The 16,686-nt window shown below is 45.5% G+C and overlaps 2 protein-coding genes across 3 annotated transcripts in view; one reads left to right on the top strand and one right to left on the bottom strand.

The window, feature by feature from the left end:
- LOC135392062 (protein singed-like) overlaps positions 1 to 15,220 on the bottom strand; it is a 61,137-nt gene extending 45,917 nt beyond the window's left edge. The window contains exon 1 of one of the 2 annotated variants that reach the window (XM_064622704.1): positions 15,042 to 15,220. Coding sequence is in view for 1 of the 2 variants with exons in the window: in XM_064622703.1 (XP_064478773.1) it covers positions 5,001 to 5,011 (11 nt within the window). In the remaining variant the exon portion in view is untranslated. Of the gene's footprint in view, positions 1 to 5,000; positions 5,192 to 15,041 lie in introns of those variants that run through there. The other variant, XM_064622703.1, reaches the window with a different exon arrangement.
- Positions 240 to 7,214, top strand: LOC135392063 (rhomboid-related protein 4-like). Its single transcript, XM_064622705.1, has 4 exons — positions 240 to 531; positions 652 to 851; positions 2,376 to 2,517; positions 3,357 to 7,214. Exons 1-4 carry the CDS (start codon positions 391 to 393, stop codon positions 3,597 to 3,599), a joined length of 726 nt encoding a protein of 241 aa, XP_064478775.1. The 5' UTR covers positions 240 to 390; the 3' UTR covers positions 3,600 to 7,214.
- Positions 15,221 to 16,686: the final 1,466 nt, after the last annotated feature.

Raw genomic sequence — 16,686 nt, 5'->3', positions numbered from 1 at the left:
AGATGATAACGCGTGCCATCACGTAACAACAAGATCAGCATATATATGTCATAAGTTACTTGGGTCTGACCTGGCCTTAGTCCCTACCATTGCTGCACAGACATAGACAAACATCGTTTGTCCCTTTTGTCCTGGCTAATCTCCTTTAATGGCTCACGGCCATCACCTCCTTGGAAGAAGAAGAAGAAGAGGAAGAAGAAGAAGAAGAGGAAGAAGAAGGAGGCGGAAGAAGAAGAAGACGAAGGCGCGTTCTGTTGCCACCGTTCCAAGAGCTCCGTGCGGCCACTGCTCCGACGACGACTAAGAAGAAGAGATCCGTGCATTCTCCGTGGGAAGAAGAAGAAGAACAGGTCTTGTTGTTCAACCATATCGGTCGTGATCGCAGAGAGGATGCCAATATCGAAGGCCATGTCATTCTTAAGCCTGCCGTTGACACTGATCGGGTGTGCGTGCCTTCGCACTCATCGGCCCGTCACCCTCGTCACCATCTTCCTTGTGGCTTGGATTTCCATGAAACTACGCAGCAGAGACGTTAGTGTCATTGTTCATGGAACTTGGCCTGTCCATAAGCACGACTAGCACCTTTCCTATATACTGCCATCGCCGTGTTCTCGAATGTAACCTCGTCGCTCTGTTCACTCTCTTCGACAGCCTGTGGAGCTGACCGAGAAGGAGCCTCCAGCGTTGCCTGAGGAGTTCTGCATCAGCGCCTGGGCGGTGATACGAGAGGGTCACTTTATCAACCTCCTCACGGCGCCCCTGATGCACACCCCTAACACCTACGTGACATATACCATCGTTTCTTTTGCACGAAAGGCACAGGCGCTGGAATCCAGGCTGGGCACCATCAGGTATGAATGCAACCACGACCTACTAGATTATAACGACGATGTCAGGCGCACCCTTTCTATGCACCGCATTTTTGGAAGGTAGCGGTGGCGCTTCTGATCGTCCCAGTTATTGCTTCCTCAACTTCTACAATACTTTGTACTTCAGCTTACCTTAGTATTTCTGTACTAGTGGTGGACGTTCCACAGATGTTTCATTCTGAGGTTGATTATCATCATCATTCTACGTGTTTTCATAGAGGATATCGCTGTCGTCTGCTACGGTAGTCGTACACGCTACACGCGCTTCTGCGCGTTCAGAATTCAAATTTCATTCGTCCAATCGTCTTGTGCCGATCAGTAGCGCCCCTGGCGGATCGTGCGGACAGGCTCCTCATAGGGTTTTCTGATTGTGACGTGGTCGTTATAATCTAGTAGGTCGTGAATGCAACATCGCTGTGGGCACGAACTGCCGCTTGGCGACTTCCACCGAGAACCCTTACACTGTTTACAAACATAAGGCACAACCGGAAGTTGTCTAGGGTTCCCAGTGTTTGCGGCTGCATGTGGCGCCACACCGTGTCACTCATTTGAGTTAAACCCTTTCACTATAAAACAGTGACAGACTGTTCAACTGGGCTGTTCTACTCTATGATCTGTAAACAGTGATAGAGTTTAACTGAAATGAGTGACACGGTGTGGCGCCACTTGCAGCCGCTGACGCTGGGAACCCTAGCCAACTTCCGGTTGTGCCTTCGGTTTGTGAACCCCCCAGTGAAAGGGTGAATATAATCTTCTTCAGTTCTTATACGGCCCAGCACACAGCAACCTTTATTTGGAGAGAGGAGAGATTGCCTCTAACATTACCCTTTAAGGAAATTTCAAACAACCTGTTTTGTCTGTCACGCATGAGACGGTCACTAAATAGGCTTATTTAGTGACACAAGCATGAAATTGTCGCAACGGGTAACGTTATTAGCAATATCTCCCTCTTCGCCCTCAATCGTGTTTTTAGGGACAAAAGTTGAGCCGTGCCCATATAAAAGTTGTTTGGATGGTTGCAAGGATTTTTCGTGTGTGTCTTTATCAATTTTTGCTATCTACGCGCATCAGTACCAGATGGCCTGCACGATATCTTTCACATTCTATGTTTAACGGTGAGACTGCCCACGATAACGTTCATTGTCACGTCCATTGTGTCCTCCGTGTCGTGCCGTTCTTCCTCGTGTTCCCTCAAGCTCGGGTTTTGCGATAACGTTTATAACTTGTTCAGGGATTGAATGAGAAGTCTCGGGTCGAGGGATGCCCATATTTGGCACACGGCCCGTTCTCGTGGTAGAAGTAGCCGAACAGGCCCCGTGGATACAGCCCAGTAGAACAGTCTATTCGAAATAGATTTCAGTTATCGGCATAACACGCTAGTTGTACCGCATCTTATCAGATAAGATGTCTCACACGGCCACCTTCATTTCTGGGTATTGTCAGAGTGCTATCATCTGTGCTCAACCAAGAATGAAAGCACATGACCGACCTTTTTTTTAATTCCAGGTTTTTCTGGCTGCTATTGACAACAGCGCTCTTATGCGGCTCGATGCAAATTTTCTGCGACTTGGTCATGGCTGGGCTGTACGACGAAGGGTACACGCATAACTGTTCCTACGGTCTCCTGGGGGTCGTTTTCGCGTTTAAGGTACTATACGTAGTTTCTATATACGTCGCACTGGGAGCACATTGAGAAACTATATAGGTATCCGGCTAGCTTAATTGTGCTCGGGCTGCATATGAAGACAGGCGCTGTTCAGGTCGGATAACGCCAGGGTACTGAAGTGCCTCATCTTCTATAGTGCATCGCCTTCCGTACCTTATTGGTTATAATGTAAGATACGATAAGATGACAACTGACTTCCTAACTGAAACGTAATAGCGAACAACGAGGGAATACGATCTATACGGTGATTACTCATGTGATCCATGAACTTGCGATCCATCGTGTTTGTCTTCCTTCAAATATTCTGTTTCTTTGAATAGCTAGCTGCACTTGTCTGGCTAATATTTCCCTTTTATATAATAAACATATCCCCTACTCCCAAAAGACTTAGGGGGAAGAGTCACAGGTAAATAAATGCGTGACTACGAAAGCCTGAGCATAGTCCTCTTGTTGTGCCCAAGCTCAAGCTTTCGTCATGGACCTTCTCCAGCAGCTTGTCTGCGTTCATGCCAACCGTGTATTCACACGAGCGACATCCTCACGGAATATTCTAGTGGAAGAAAAAGCGAAAACACTGCTCACAGAGCCGAAGTTCCGTCCTGTGTTATGTTGAGCATTCACACGGTGCGGAATAGCCGGAGTGGCGTACTGCGCATTTAGCAGACGACACTTAGCAGACGACACCGTCAGCGTGCTTTCCTGTCGTCTGCTACGGAATATCTTGTGGCTGTGACGCAGGATATTCCCCACGCCATTCTTGTTGCAGACACAATTTCTCCAATGTAACTAATGTGACACACGACCGTTTTTAAATCATTTAGACGATGAACAGTGCCGCAAGCAACACCCCATTCCGGCTCCGCGTCCGAAGAGCGTCCGATTCCAGAGCGACGACGATAGTGTTGCCAGACAGCGCTCTGTCCTGGATGGAACTAGTCTTGGCGTCTTACATCGCGCCTCCGTCGACACGTTCTTACCACTTCACGGGTGTCGTGGCCGGCACATGCATCGTCTTCGTGTCACGGTTCGTCGCTCGACGCGGCTATGTTATATGGACAGTGTAAAAATTAAGACTATCGCGTAAGATTATGACTGTCTCGCGCAGATACGACAAAATAATTGTGTGTCAAGCGGACGCAATTTACCGCGCCCTTTTTTTTCAGTTTTTACTCGTATACGTGTTGTTGCAAACATGTTGAAAATGTGTTCATCTTTAGAGGCAAGAGTAGAGCTGTTTCACCGGTCGTGGCAAGGCGCGTGTTTCTCGGTATTACGGCGGCATTTCGCCAGGGAGCGTCAGTGATATTGTTAGATTTGTATGTACTGCTTGCGACATACTTGTCTGAAATCTTCATTCGGTGGTTCAACAGCTCGTATTGGGCTCTGTCGCCTTCGAAGGGGCTTTACCAATATTGTATCTGAAGGCGGGCAGTGTACCACAGGATTCTATTAGACAGGGGAGAAATAATCTCGTTAACAGCTGGATATTTCAGATTGGACAGACCATGAGGTGTCGACTTCAGACAAGTATGTCGCAAGCAGTATACGTACGTCTTGTGAAGTTCGCGTTTATCGAGTTAGACTTTTGTGCTCGAGAGAAAGATTACCGATGGAAGAGACCAGTATCCGAGCGCCTCCTGCCGCCATGAGTTGACTGACGATTTGAGTAAAGGATCCACGGAGTTCAATTGTTCTCGTTGAGTGGTATTTACGAGATCGATTTTTTTTTTATTTAGTAGAGACTACAGTTGTGGACGTAGCCTGATTACTGCGTCTGCCGAGGGGCGTACACTCAACTCAGCTCCTTTTGTACGTGATCGTGTTTATGCTGTGTGTTTTCGTGCACTTACGGAACCAAATATATTTTATTACCCGCTGAAAAAAGTCACTCATTCACGTAACTTCCGCCCTCCACGGTATCCTGCAAGCCGAACTGATTGGTCCCACCAGTTTTCGTTTTTACCGAGCTCCACGACAGTTCCTCTCTCCGTGGCCCAGAGGAAGAATAGTCTCTGTTCGAAATATCGGCAGCGCTCGTTCTAAGGCACTTTTCCCTTCACATTTTCTTACCGCGGTTCGCTGAATTTGCTTCGTTTCTCTGAGAGACTGTTCCGTTGTTCTATGGTTGCTTTACAGTTACGGTTACCACCAATTAACAACTCCTGCTTTGCACAATCTCTATGTGCTCCGGGTGCTTCGAGCTCCCCGGCCTTGCTTTACAGGGAACTGTGCCTACATATTTACACAGGATAGGATTCACGGAGGATATGTCTCAGTTTCGATAAGGACCGGTGGTGCGATTCGAACTTTATTCAATTGCTATTCTCTGATTGAAAAGCGCCATCTAGTAACATGAGCAGTTAACAGTTGTCGTGAAGATGACAAATATGTGTTGTTCCGCATCGCACTGCTCAGTTCGTGATTTCCGTGATATTATAGTTCTAAAATAAAATATCTAGACGTACCTCGATCCCATGGTTAGAAACGAAAGCAACGACGCTGGCGCCAATGCGCGGATATTGCACGAAGTCAAAGAGCAGCTGATCGAATCGCCTTATTGTAGTCGCACGTCACCAGGAAGGAAGCTTACGAAATCTCGCACGATCTACAATCGGATTGAATCTTAATTCTCCTTGACCAGGATAGGCCTCACAGAATCACATCAGCCCAAATGACTATAGGCAACGTGTATAGCATACATGGTTACGTGTGCTTCAGAGATCTAAACAGATGACACACTGTCTGTAACGCAATGTAACTCTGTCTTTGGACTCTGCACATAAACGGACGGTGAGCCTTACTTCGCCAACTGTTTATACTCAGGATATCTCGTATTCGCCTTGGGCGAAGTGAAATAAATAAAAGCGCACGATGAAGCATATTCCTCTTCGCCAACTTCAGGAAAGTTAAAACGCGTACGAAACATCAAAGCACATCTAGAGCCATACTTTTGTTTTCAAAACGTTTATCGTACCTTCAACGTTAGTGAACGCACAAAGTTAAGAATAAGGCTCTAAAAAAAATTGTATTAATAACAGCTGTTTACAGTAACGAGTAAACAAACCGAAAAGGGACATGCGCGTGGGTATAATATCCGATCATTCCATTGTGGTGGCTCCCACATCATGCAATGGACAGCATGCCAAAGAATATCTTCTTTGTTGTGTCCTTTGATATAGAGTAGTAATTGCTAGTTTTTATGTCGAGTATTACCATAGTGTTTTGATATGGATGCTCATTAAAAATCGGAGGAAAATCTCAGGAAAATGCTCCAGGTCATCGAATCTCGAATCATTAAAATTTGCAGGGTGTGTAAGGTATGGCTATTGATGCTACGCTTATCAGCGTTGATTGCAAATGATAAAAAAAAAAGAACTATATCCTCTCTATGGGGAAGTGTGACAGCTCGCACTGGGGTTGGCGGGTGGTGATCGACACCACGCTGGTTGACCCACAGGTGACCGTTACGGGTGGTTATAGATGCATCGAATGAAATCGTTCGCGTTTAATAAAAAAAATTTTTTTTTGTAGAATATGTACTATCTGTCTTGCCTCTTTTTCAGGTGCGAAGGCTTTTCAGCTGGGTTTTTCTCCTTCACCTGACTGGAATTACAATTGTCACTCTTCCCAGCACTATTGGCTTTCATAAATGTTTTCCCTATTTTTATTTCTGTCAGCATTAAACATATCCACCCCCTGGCGCTTAACCCTTGCTTAACTCGTAAAATCTCTCCAGCGCGAGAGTGAACGGGCCCCTCTCCACTGACGCTACGCTTCACCGAGGCCCAAAAGTGCGTTACAGAAATGCTATCGCATTTGATAGTTACTATTTGTGCAGAGTAACCGTACTTGGTGTTTTGGTGCTTTATGGCACAAGAGAACCGTACTTGGAACTGAGGTTGTACCGGAACATTCCGTTCGATTCCGTGATGCCACCGATGCAACAGACACTCGTTCCAAGTGCACCTAATCTGTCTCGAGTGCACCAGTAACTTAAAAGACACTACGTCGTAGGGAAGACTATCGGTTGACGCATGGCGATAAGTGTATTCAATAAGCATTCAGCAATAAGCGATAAGTATGTGCAAGAGCTGATAAGGCACTAAGGAACTCGAGCGATTTCAACCTGGGGTCTTTCCAAGTGAACGTAGTTTCCTGGCACTTTACAATGGCACAAAAACGTGCCATAAAGGATAAAGTCTCGAGTGGATTAGTGGGCAAAAAGCAGCTTTGTGCATATCGGCTTTACCATTAGCTTTACCGCTTCCGAATTCGTAGCAGAGTAGCAGTCCCGTTACACTTAAGTTTGTATAGTGTATCTCTGCTAGATTGCCGGCGCAGGGAACGTACAGATATGCGTGGAGGGACGTGAAACTTTTTTTCAAGTATACTTCTGTATGCGTACCACTGGAATCGGAGAATATTTCCATATTTCAAACCAGCTCCCAGTCACAGCATTACAAAATGGTCCAAATATAAAATATTAAAAATAAATAAATATATAAAAATATAAATAAATAAATAAATTGGCCGACCGAATACGCTCCAAGCGAAATTTGGGCAACCGCGCCGGCGCAGGGAACCTACAGACACAGTCATGTATCCAGAACACCCTACACACCCTAACACCCCCCAAAATCGGGAGGAGACCCCCCTAAATTTTGTGAGATTGCACAATATTTCGCCAAAAGCATGTAAATCACAGCCCAGGACGAAACCCTGGTCAAACCACTGCCTACAGATATGCGTGTAGGGACGTGAAACTTTTTAATAATAAAAATATTTTCTATCGTCGAATATGCGCTGTCTGTCTTGTCTCCTTCTCAGGTTCGTGAAGGTTCTTTAGCTGGGCTTTTCTCTTTCACCTGATTGGAATTTTGTGTGTGTCTGTTCTTTGCATGCGTTGGGTTTGATTAATTCATTCTTTAATAAAAAGTATATCCTTTCTACTTGGAAATACGACTACTCGCGGAATGCATGGGAGCGCAGGTGTGCACGCCGTTATCCGCAGGAGGGATTATCGATCATAGATTTCTATGTTATCTATATCACGTGCGGGGGATTTAAATAGCGCAGCTGCTCGTTGCTAGGGGACTAAATGGAACACCGGCCTCAGTTCACACAATACAGTACTACCGATGTAACTTACAAAACCGTGCACGCGCGCCTCTCTCCCCCACCTCTCTCTTCCCCTCTTTTCTTACAAAGCCATCGATCGACGCAACATTATTAACGCGAAGACTCACGGAAGGAGACTCAACAAACGGAGAGGGATAGAGAAACTTCGAAAATACACCTGGTCGTACAGCGATGACAGCCCCGACGCACCACACACATATCCACGCGCCGACGGTCAGGCAAGGAGCCTTGAACTTGCGCGCGGGTGGGCTGTCTGTCTCGTATAGCTATCGATCGACACAGCCCTACTGCCTGGTGCGGGAGAGGTCAATGACCTCCCTGCAGTACCTCTCCCCCACTACCTCCTCAACTCCACCCCCGCAAATTTATCGACGTCCTACTTCCGTCCCCATTCCATCCCCCATTCCCGATAATAATGCCTTATTGGAGGCGCTAATTACAATTGTTGTTTCTTTTTTTTTAAATTCCGTGTTAGCACCGCGAGGCAACTGTGGTTATGAGCGGCGTATAGACGTGGACAGAGGGAGAGAGGACAGCAGGAAGGAGTGGGGGGACAGGGGAGGTTAGTGTGCGTCCTGGGCCGACTTCATGGGGAACTGTGCCGACATTCGTCTGGAAAGTCTTGGGAAAACCCCGGTAAAACCTGAGACAGCACAGCTAGTGACAGGATTCGAACCCGTGTCACCTCCCAGTCTCGGCGTGGAAAAGCGATCATCTTAACCACTACGCCACGGGAGCTGGTTACAATATTGTCGTGAAGTTAATTAATTAAGTTAATGAAACTTAAGGCGGTGTATAATATATGCTTTATTTGGAACATATTTAGTTTCGCGTCCCTTCTCGAAATCACGCCAGCCTTCTGAAATTAATTCGGGATTATTGACTCGGCGTGGAAAGCGATCATCTTGAATTCACGACGGAAAAAGTGCCAATTCCGCCCATTTCACCCGAAAGATGACTAAATTAATGTGGCGTTTCGGCGGAGCGAAAATTCAGTCGAAAGCTCCTTCGTCAAAAATAAAACCACGCAACGAAAGGCGTTTCGAAAAAGAAAAAAAGACGGAAAACTGGGAGGCGGAAGAGTGACACTGAAAACCAAAACGATCGATTCATTAAAGTGACGTCATTAAATTCCGTTTGGATAAAATAGAAATTTGCGGTTAATCGAATAGGATTTCACGGAAGATTATTTTTCGTTTATCAAACGCAGTTTTTGGAGAACGTCGTTTTGATGAAGTGAAGTGCCACGAAAGCTCTGCAGCGGCGCTTTCTAGACGGCCGGGGGGGGGGGGGGGGGCGCACGCCCCCTGACGAAGACAAAATCTTCTGTCTGAGACGGAGAGAGCATGACGGAAATTGGGGAGTTTTATCATGGAGAGGAAATTAGGAAATTTTATCGAGGAAGTTGCTAAATCAAAGATCAGCAACGTGATGTCTGTCACTTCAAGGGAATAAGGCGATTGGCTTTCATTTCATTTCTTTTAAATTCATTTTATTTCATATCTCGAGGAAATGTGGGTCAGGTGCAACAAGGAGAAGATTCCTGACTACGCTCCTCACCCATTACTGCAGTAGCGACATTACAAACAGAGGAACTATATATAGCGAGATACGTGAATAATAGACATCAGCATTCAATAGCAATTAAAGTATTCAGCAATAATCATAACATTAACGCATGAATCACATTCCATCACACACTCACTTAGACAGGGCTCAGACTGTTTTCGGAACTGTTGTCGTAAACACTTTCAGATTTCCCGAAACTCGCTACTTTCAAACATACAACAGGGAGTTTTAGAACAGCGCTTATTGGAAACGCAAAACGTAAACGCTATATCGGACGCAACGGCCCACAAAGTTTCCGTGACGTAAGGCTGCCCGAGTGCGTCCGTCGCTTGCAGCGTCGTTACGACTAGAAATGAAGACTTAAAAAGAAAAAAGAAAGAATAGAAAGTCGAAAAAACAGGATTCATTTTTTCTAAGCATGCTTTGTTACGCTATCGGCAAGACAACTCACGGTTTTCTTTCTGAATTACTCGGCGACGTTTAGCAGACGACGGAATGCTGACTCAGTTTCTCGTCGGCCGCGAGAGTAACGCCGAGCCGCAAAACCAGCTTTGCGTGGCCCCGCAATCTCCAATAAAGCCTCCTGATCCGCTATTCTAAAACTCCCTAAATAGTTCGGATATCGTCGAGAACTTCGCAAACACTTCGAAAGACGCGCGACGATGATAAACGGGGCCAACTCAAACCGGAACAGTTTTTCCTCTCCTTCATCGACATATCGACAAGCGAACACTTAGATACCCAGATTTTGAGTAAGAAACAGGTGTTGGAACATCATTGGAGTCTGCCTGCATGACGTACGAATGTTTCGACTGCGCAATAGGTCCTTGATCAACGCAGTCAGCACCCAGCGTCACCTCCACTAGTGACTCCAATCAACCGGGAGGTATTTAAAGAGTTCTTCCCGCACTCTACAGCAGGGTGAAGTGACGTAAACATTGGCTATACCGCTGCGCGTGATGATGAGTTGTGTTTCACCTGATCACCTGTTTCAATTTTGCAGCGAACAGTGATGCTAACGGAAACAGAAACGGCATGTTAACGACATTGGAGGTTTGGTAGTAGACCGCACCTTATCAGCAGGTAGAAGATTCTGGGTCATGCTCTCTGTCATCAGTTCCGGTAGTGATGGTAATGTAACGGCGACGTTATCAGCAGTCTAGACTAATACTCGCTGATAACGGAAACTCATAGCATTACCAAAAAACGGAAGGGAGAATCGTCCGGTATTAAATACTGGGAATGACTATTTTTGTCGTGGAATGATACGAGTGGCTTTTCATTTTATTTTCGTATTTTACCGACTCTACTCTGCTGGTAATATGTGCCCTGAATACTACACGACAGCATGGAAAACGCAATATTGGATCTCGAGGGTGCATCCGGCGCCTTTTTTTCCCAGTCCTCATAACTCTTGATGTCAACATAAGCGGCCTATACACAACCGACTTCACGAGAACGATAGAAGAATATTTAACGTGCTATGTATTGTTTTCTACTGAGAGAGTGGTACGGGGCCATTACATCCAACGAGCTGTTACATCCATCGATGGACGTAATGGCACGATGGATGTAACATCTCGTTGGATGTAATAGCACGGTATGGATGTAACGACGCGTTGGACGTAACAGCATGATGGATGTAATGACACGATGGATGTAACGACACGATGGACGTAAAGGGATGAAGACATGTTACTGCAGATTTCTTTACCTTTTATTTATTCTATTTTTTTTTAGAATCCCACAAGTTCATCGATCCTACCCATGCGGAATTACATCTGTTGTTTGTGTGTACGTGTGTGTGTGATACCGAAGCAGCACCTTTGCAAAACGGAGTGCTGTACAGAGCAGCTGCATAATCGCTCCTGCATTACAAGAAACAAAGACGGAATCATCGGAAACAGTAACGGAACAGTAAATGATTTAACGACGGAAACAGTAACAGAAACGAAAATATTGCAGTAGCGAAAATGGAAACGTTACCGAAAGTATACGCCCGTTTCCCTTTCCTGGTATTTTGTCTGCAAGGTTGATACTGTAACTGTGTCCCGTCTTAGGATGATTATAGGAAGTAACCGAGCCGTTGAATACTGTTGCGTATTGAAAAACCCCAGACTCGGGGAAACGAAAAAAAAAAAGCATACAACACACACCGTAAATATCGTTGAGGCAGTGACATCACAACGGCCATCTCCGCAAGAGAGGCAACGGTGGGGTCTGCTATGAAAACAAACAGGAATGTCCGAGGCTACTCTGACGTCATAAGAGCCAGGTAGAAAACTGGTTGTTGATAACGGGGTGCTGAAGTATGCTAACACTGGTATTCTCAAAATGTTTCCTGTTTCCTAAAGAGTGAAATCGTCTTCTCAAGGTAATCCTCTATTCAAGTTTGCTTGTTTAGTTAGTTTGTTACCTAAAGATCCTAAAGAGTGGAATCATCTTCTCAAGGTTTTCCCCTATTCAAGTTTATTTGCAAAAGAGACATATAGGTAAGCTACTATGGTTACCGGTACCGAAAAAAAAAAGTACCGGTTCGGATCCTTTTCGGTCATCACGGAGTTTGCTTTTTGGCAGCTTCGGTAGAAAGTCAGCCAGTGTCAACCACTTCCTAGCCTTTTTCTGACAACACAAGAAGTCAATCATGCTCATGTTCAGTCATGAAAAAGTAAAGCAAGAATCTTCGCTGCTTTTAACTGGATGGGTGAGAGAGAGGGCGAGATTCTTGCGCGACCATATATGTGCATAATCTCTCCGTAATTGTTGGGTCGCGGTACACATAGAGCCCCTCCATTAGGAACGAGGGCCTTTATCAGCGCACGCTATAATTAAAGGGAGAGTGTGCTTTTAAATCGCTTTATTAATTGGCTTTCGCTGCCGCATGATGAGTTGAAAGACAGCCCTATACGATAAAGGAAATAGCGGTACCCATTAAAAGCCGGAAATTAAACCAATAAGGGATTTGTTTTTTTATTCCCGGGTTCGTGCAAACTGAAGTCAACAACAATAAAAAAATATATATATAGTTCTTAGTGTAGCTCAAAGTGCATGAACCGAGATGAGCACAGGATTTTCTTTTCTTTCATGTTAGCGCCGCGAAGCAACTGTTGCTATGAGCGGCGTACACACGTAGACAGAGAGAGGACAACAGGAAGGAGTGGGAGTTAGTATGCGTCTTGGGCCGACTTCAGGGGGGAACTGTGCAGACATTCGTCTGGAAAGTCTTCGGAAAACCCAGGGAAAACCTCAGACAGCACAGCCGGTGCCGGGAGGGATTCGAACCCGTGTCACCTCTCAGTCTCGGCGTGGAAGGCGATCATCCTAACCACTATGCCACGGTAGTCAAGTCAAGTCAAGTCAAGTCAAGTCAAGTCAAGTAACGTCAAGTCAAGTGTTTTCACGTCCAAACACAGCTGACAAACTCGTGACGTTATTTCACGTTTTTTTAAAGCAAACAGCTGCCCAGCAATCGTCACGTTCTCGACCCCCCCCCCCCCCCGATATTCGTCTCGTAATTGTAATTTCATCCTTACGATTATTAAAACATTGGGGCGAAGACGTGGCTTTTGTAGCCCCAAAATAATAGTAATAAGTAATAAAATTAAGTGGAGTAATAAATGATAAAATGAATATTAATGAACCCCAGTCCAGGGTATATAAACAAAATTGAGTGCATCTTAGGCTCGTCACGTGGCAACATCACGTCACCAGGTCACGTGGTCGTAGGGTGTCACGTGATGGTTGACCCTATAAAGCAATCGCTCGAAAATAGGCTTCATAAAATAACCAGACAAGTACCCCAAAATATAACGAGCCCTACATAAAGCAATGATATTAATTATTAGTATTAGAGCAATTATACTAATAAATAGCGAGAAATACCGAAGCTGTGCAAGAAGATACGAAACAAACTGGTTGGAATAACGGCAGAAGAGCTTTGTTTCCCTCCTTTGTCCGTTCTGCGGACGACCTTCCGTCATGCAATGATCCCAAGGTCGATCGCGCTTTGGTCAGGTACCACATCCTGTGACCTAACGACTGCATGGCGGCATTGGAAGCGATACACGGACCCAAGAACACATTATACATGACAGAGGCGATACCTGCTAAGCACAAATAAAGGAGTGCAGGTAGCCAAGGGGTACCCTTGATAGGTAGGGGTACCCAACCCTTTCAATGGGGTACCTAAGCGAATTGGGGCCCCATTGAAATAGGGGTCATAGCGCATGGCCAGAAAATTATACCCAGTTTCTGGTTTTGAAGGCGCGCGCTATTTTTCGAATATAGCGTGGGTACCCAAAACTTGCGTTCGACCTCGCGTAGAGAGAGATGTTGCGAGACGGCCACGGGAAAGAAGTAAAAGAAACACAGATCGTTAAGTGTAACAAAAACCCAACGTCCACAAATGTGTCTTACCTGTTTCAAATTACATGACTTTCGCACACAAAATTGACCCTGTGGATACCGCCCATTGCGCCAGCCTAAAGAATTTGACCAGTTTTTAGTCCAGAAACAGCTACGGGTATCTTCGATGCACATCTTTGTCGTATCTTGAATGTACATCGGGAAGAAAAGTAAGTTTCAGTAGCCTGGACGATTGTTGTTAACACCAAGAAGAAAACGAACCGGTATCGAAACACGCTTGAGCGAGGCAGCGACCTCAAAACCATCGACAAAAACCGGAGAACAAAATATATTATTGGATTGTTCTCCCAGCACCCATGGGCGGATACTGAATACGTCCTGCACCGCCTTTCCAACTTCCGGGAAGTTCCCAGTGTTTCCCAGATAAAGCGCAACCAAGACGAAAAAAAATACCACCCGGTGGGAAACGATGCAGACGACACATTTCTCAGCGTCGTCTGCTAATAGAGTATTGGGTGGATACAAACACCGCATCAAGGCAAGTTTTAACGGAACGGCCGATTCGAATGCACCATTCAAAAATCATCTCTGCAAAACACGGTGAGAAATGACAGGGGACACACCTTGTATTGATCACCTAGCGCAGGGATATATCTTGGAATCCCGCAGCGCTACCGCGCAGAGCGAAACATAATTCACTCCACGTGCACGGGACAACCACAATTTGTGGCAGACGAAATCAGTTCTTCTCAACTCAAGCATGCCTCTACGAGAAAGAACTGCGCCCATGAAACAAACAGCGGCGAGACGAACTTGAACTTGAGTAACCCACAGGAAAAATAGATCGATACCGCTGAAAGCGAGAACGAGATACTGATGCGCTGCATACAAATTCACGATTTAACCTCGGGATAAAATGAAAACTTGTCCCGGCTCGGCTTAGCAGCCACACGGACCGAAGGAAAGTGTCGCCCATCGCATCGCCCCTTATCGGTTTCTCAAAAAGCGCACAAAATTAGAAAAAGCGCGTAAGCTCTATTTTTTTCCTCTTTCCTTCAGTGAGAGTCGGGTCAATACAACACGCGGCTATTTCTGACATTTGGCAGACGAGCGTCTGCTTCGACGATAGCTGTATAGTGCAGACACAATCATTATGCAAGAAAATATTCAGCGTGTTTGACAGTTGTTAAACGTTATTCCGTATAATTACTTGGACACAACGGTATTGTTGAGCTATTATATTTGTAAAAGGACAGCTAGTGAGTCTCTGTTTTCTGTACAGTAGGATTGCAGAAGGCTCGGATCAAGCGCCGACAAAGGAACCGCGATGAGTCAACATGGGAAATCGCGGACCACCCCCGAGAGCCGAAAAGGTGACAGTCTTGTTGACTGTCAGATCGAGATGCAGCGCGGACAAAAAAAACACGGCTTACCGTTAAAAGTACGAAGATGTAGAGAATATGACGTCAAGGGATGCAATGTCGGCTTTTTTTCCGAGCAGAATATCGCGAACTTTGTTCAAATGCCACCAGAAATCACATCACACACAACACCGGTACTAGAGACAGCCACGGTGCGCTCGTCGCTGATGCTCTCCCGCTCGACGACAATGGCCGCCGCCAAATCTGTCACGTGCGCACCGCCATCCAATGAAAGTGAAAAGCATCAGACGGCGCGACTTGCCTTTCGGGATGGTAACCAGATGGCGCCACAGAGCCTGCTGTGTGCTCTCTTCTCGTTGTGCTTTGTTTCTCTATGGAGAAGTGACACTACTGTACACATGCTGTTTCCAGCATATTGCCATGTTGTTGTTCGGTTTCCTGTCGTTTTACTGCTTTGAGACTGATTTTGAAAGTGCAACGAATAAGAATCACCAATAAATGTACCGTAAGTAAGAAGATCTGATGATTGATGAATATACAAATAAACTAAGAAAGGATTAGCACTAAGAGATTGATTGGTTAAATAATAAAAAATAAAAAATGGAGCTGTTAGTCCCAAACCACTCCGGGCTAGCTACTCCAGGACGCCTTATTTTGGCAAATGAAGCACTAAGAGGCATTGTAAATTTCCCCAATATCTTCTGCCCTTATTTTTCTGCCTGTTTGTTTTGAACTCACAGAATCACAAATCTTGACCCGGAGATTACTTTCGGGTTCCATGTTTAAAAAATTATGCTAGGGATCCAGTAGCAGCGTAATTGTTAGAGCAGCATATTACGTTTTTCAGACGCTTCTTACGGTTTTTGTGGGCTGTTCCGACAGCCCTTCTCGTCAAATGTTCACACATTTCTGCGTGAAGTCGGCCCAGGACGCACAGTGTACCATTCCCTCTGCTGCGATCTTTTCTATTACTCTTTCTGTCATTCTACGTCCATACAACACTGACGGTCCCAGTTGCCTCGCAGTCTTAGAACTAAAAAAGAAGAAGAAAAAAAAAGAAAAATAAAAGAGAAGAACAACTGGCACCGTCTAACGACGTCGCACGGTCTGAACAGAAAATAACCGACTGATGCATCTCCACTACAATGGTACTCAATGGTAACATAAGTGATGATGGCTCTTCAAGGTCGTACTGAAGACTTGGTGTAGGTGTGTTCGAATCCTACGAGGTTGTGTTCCGTCTGAGGTTTTCCTTTGGCTTTCCGGCAGGCTTTTCGTGCGAATGTCGACACGGTTCCCCCTGAAGTCGGCCTAGGACGCATACTAACCCCTCTGTCCCCCCACTCCTTCTGCTGTCCTCTCTCCATCTGGCCATGTCTTGGACTTGACTCACTCATGTTTTGTTACTTTTACACAATCAAGTAATGACGACACAACAGACCCGGACATGTGCCGAGGATTTTCCGTTGCCACAGGAGTCTCGACATCCGATTTCAAATCTTCCGTGTATATAAAAAAAAAAAAACATTCATTAGATTGATTGATTGATTGATTTTAAAAGAAAAAAATGGAGATGGTAGTCTCGAGCCACTCGGGACTGGCTACTCCAGGACGCGTTACTAATAAAAGAAAGGGAAACTACACTAACCTCGACGCTTTGAAACGCTTTGAAAGAATAAATGAGAACATCATCACC

Source organism: Ornithodoros turicata, chromosome 4, assembly GCF_037126465.1.
Source record: "Ornithodoros turicata isolate Travis chromosome 4, ASM3712646v1, whole genome shotgun sequence".
Lineage (NCBI taxonomy): Eukaryota > Metazoa > Arthropoda > Arachnida > Ixodida > Argasidae > Ornithodoros > Ornithodoros turicata.
This window is presented reverse-complemented; position numbering and strand designations above follow the sequence as displayed.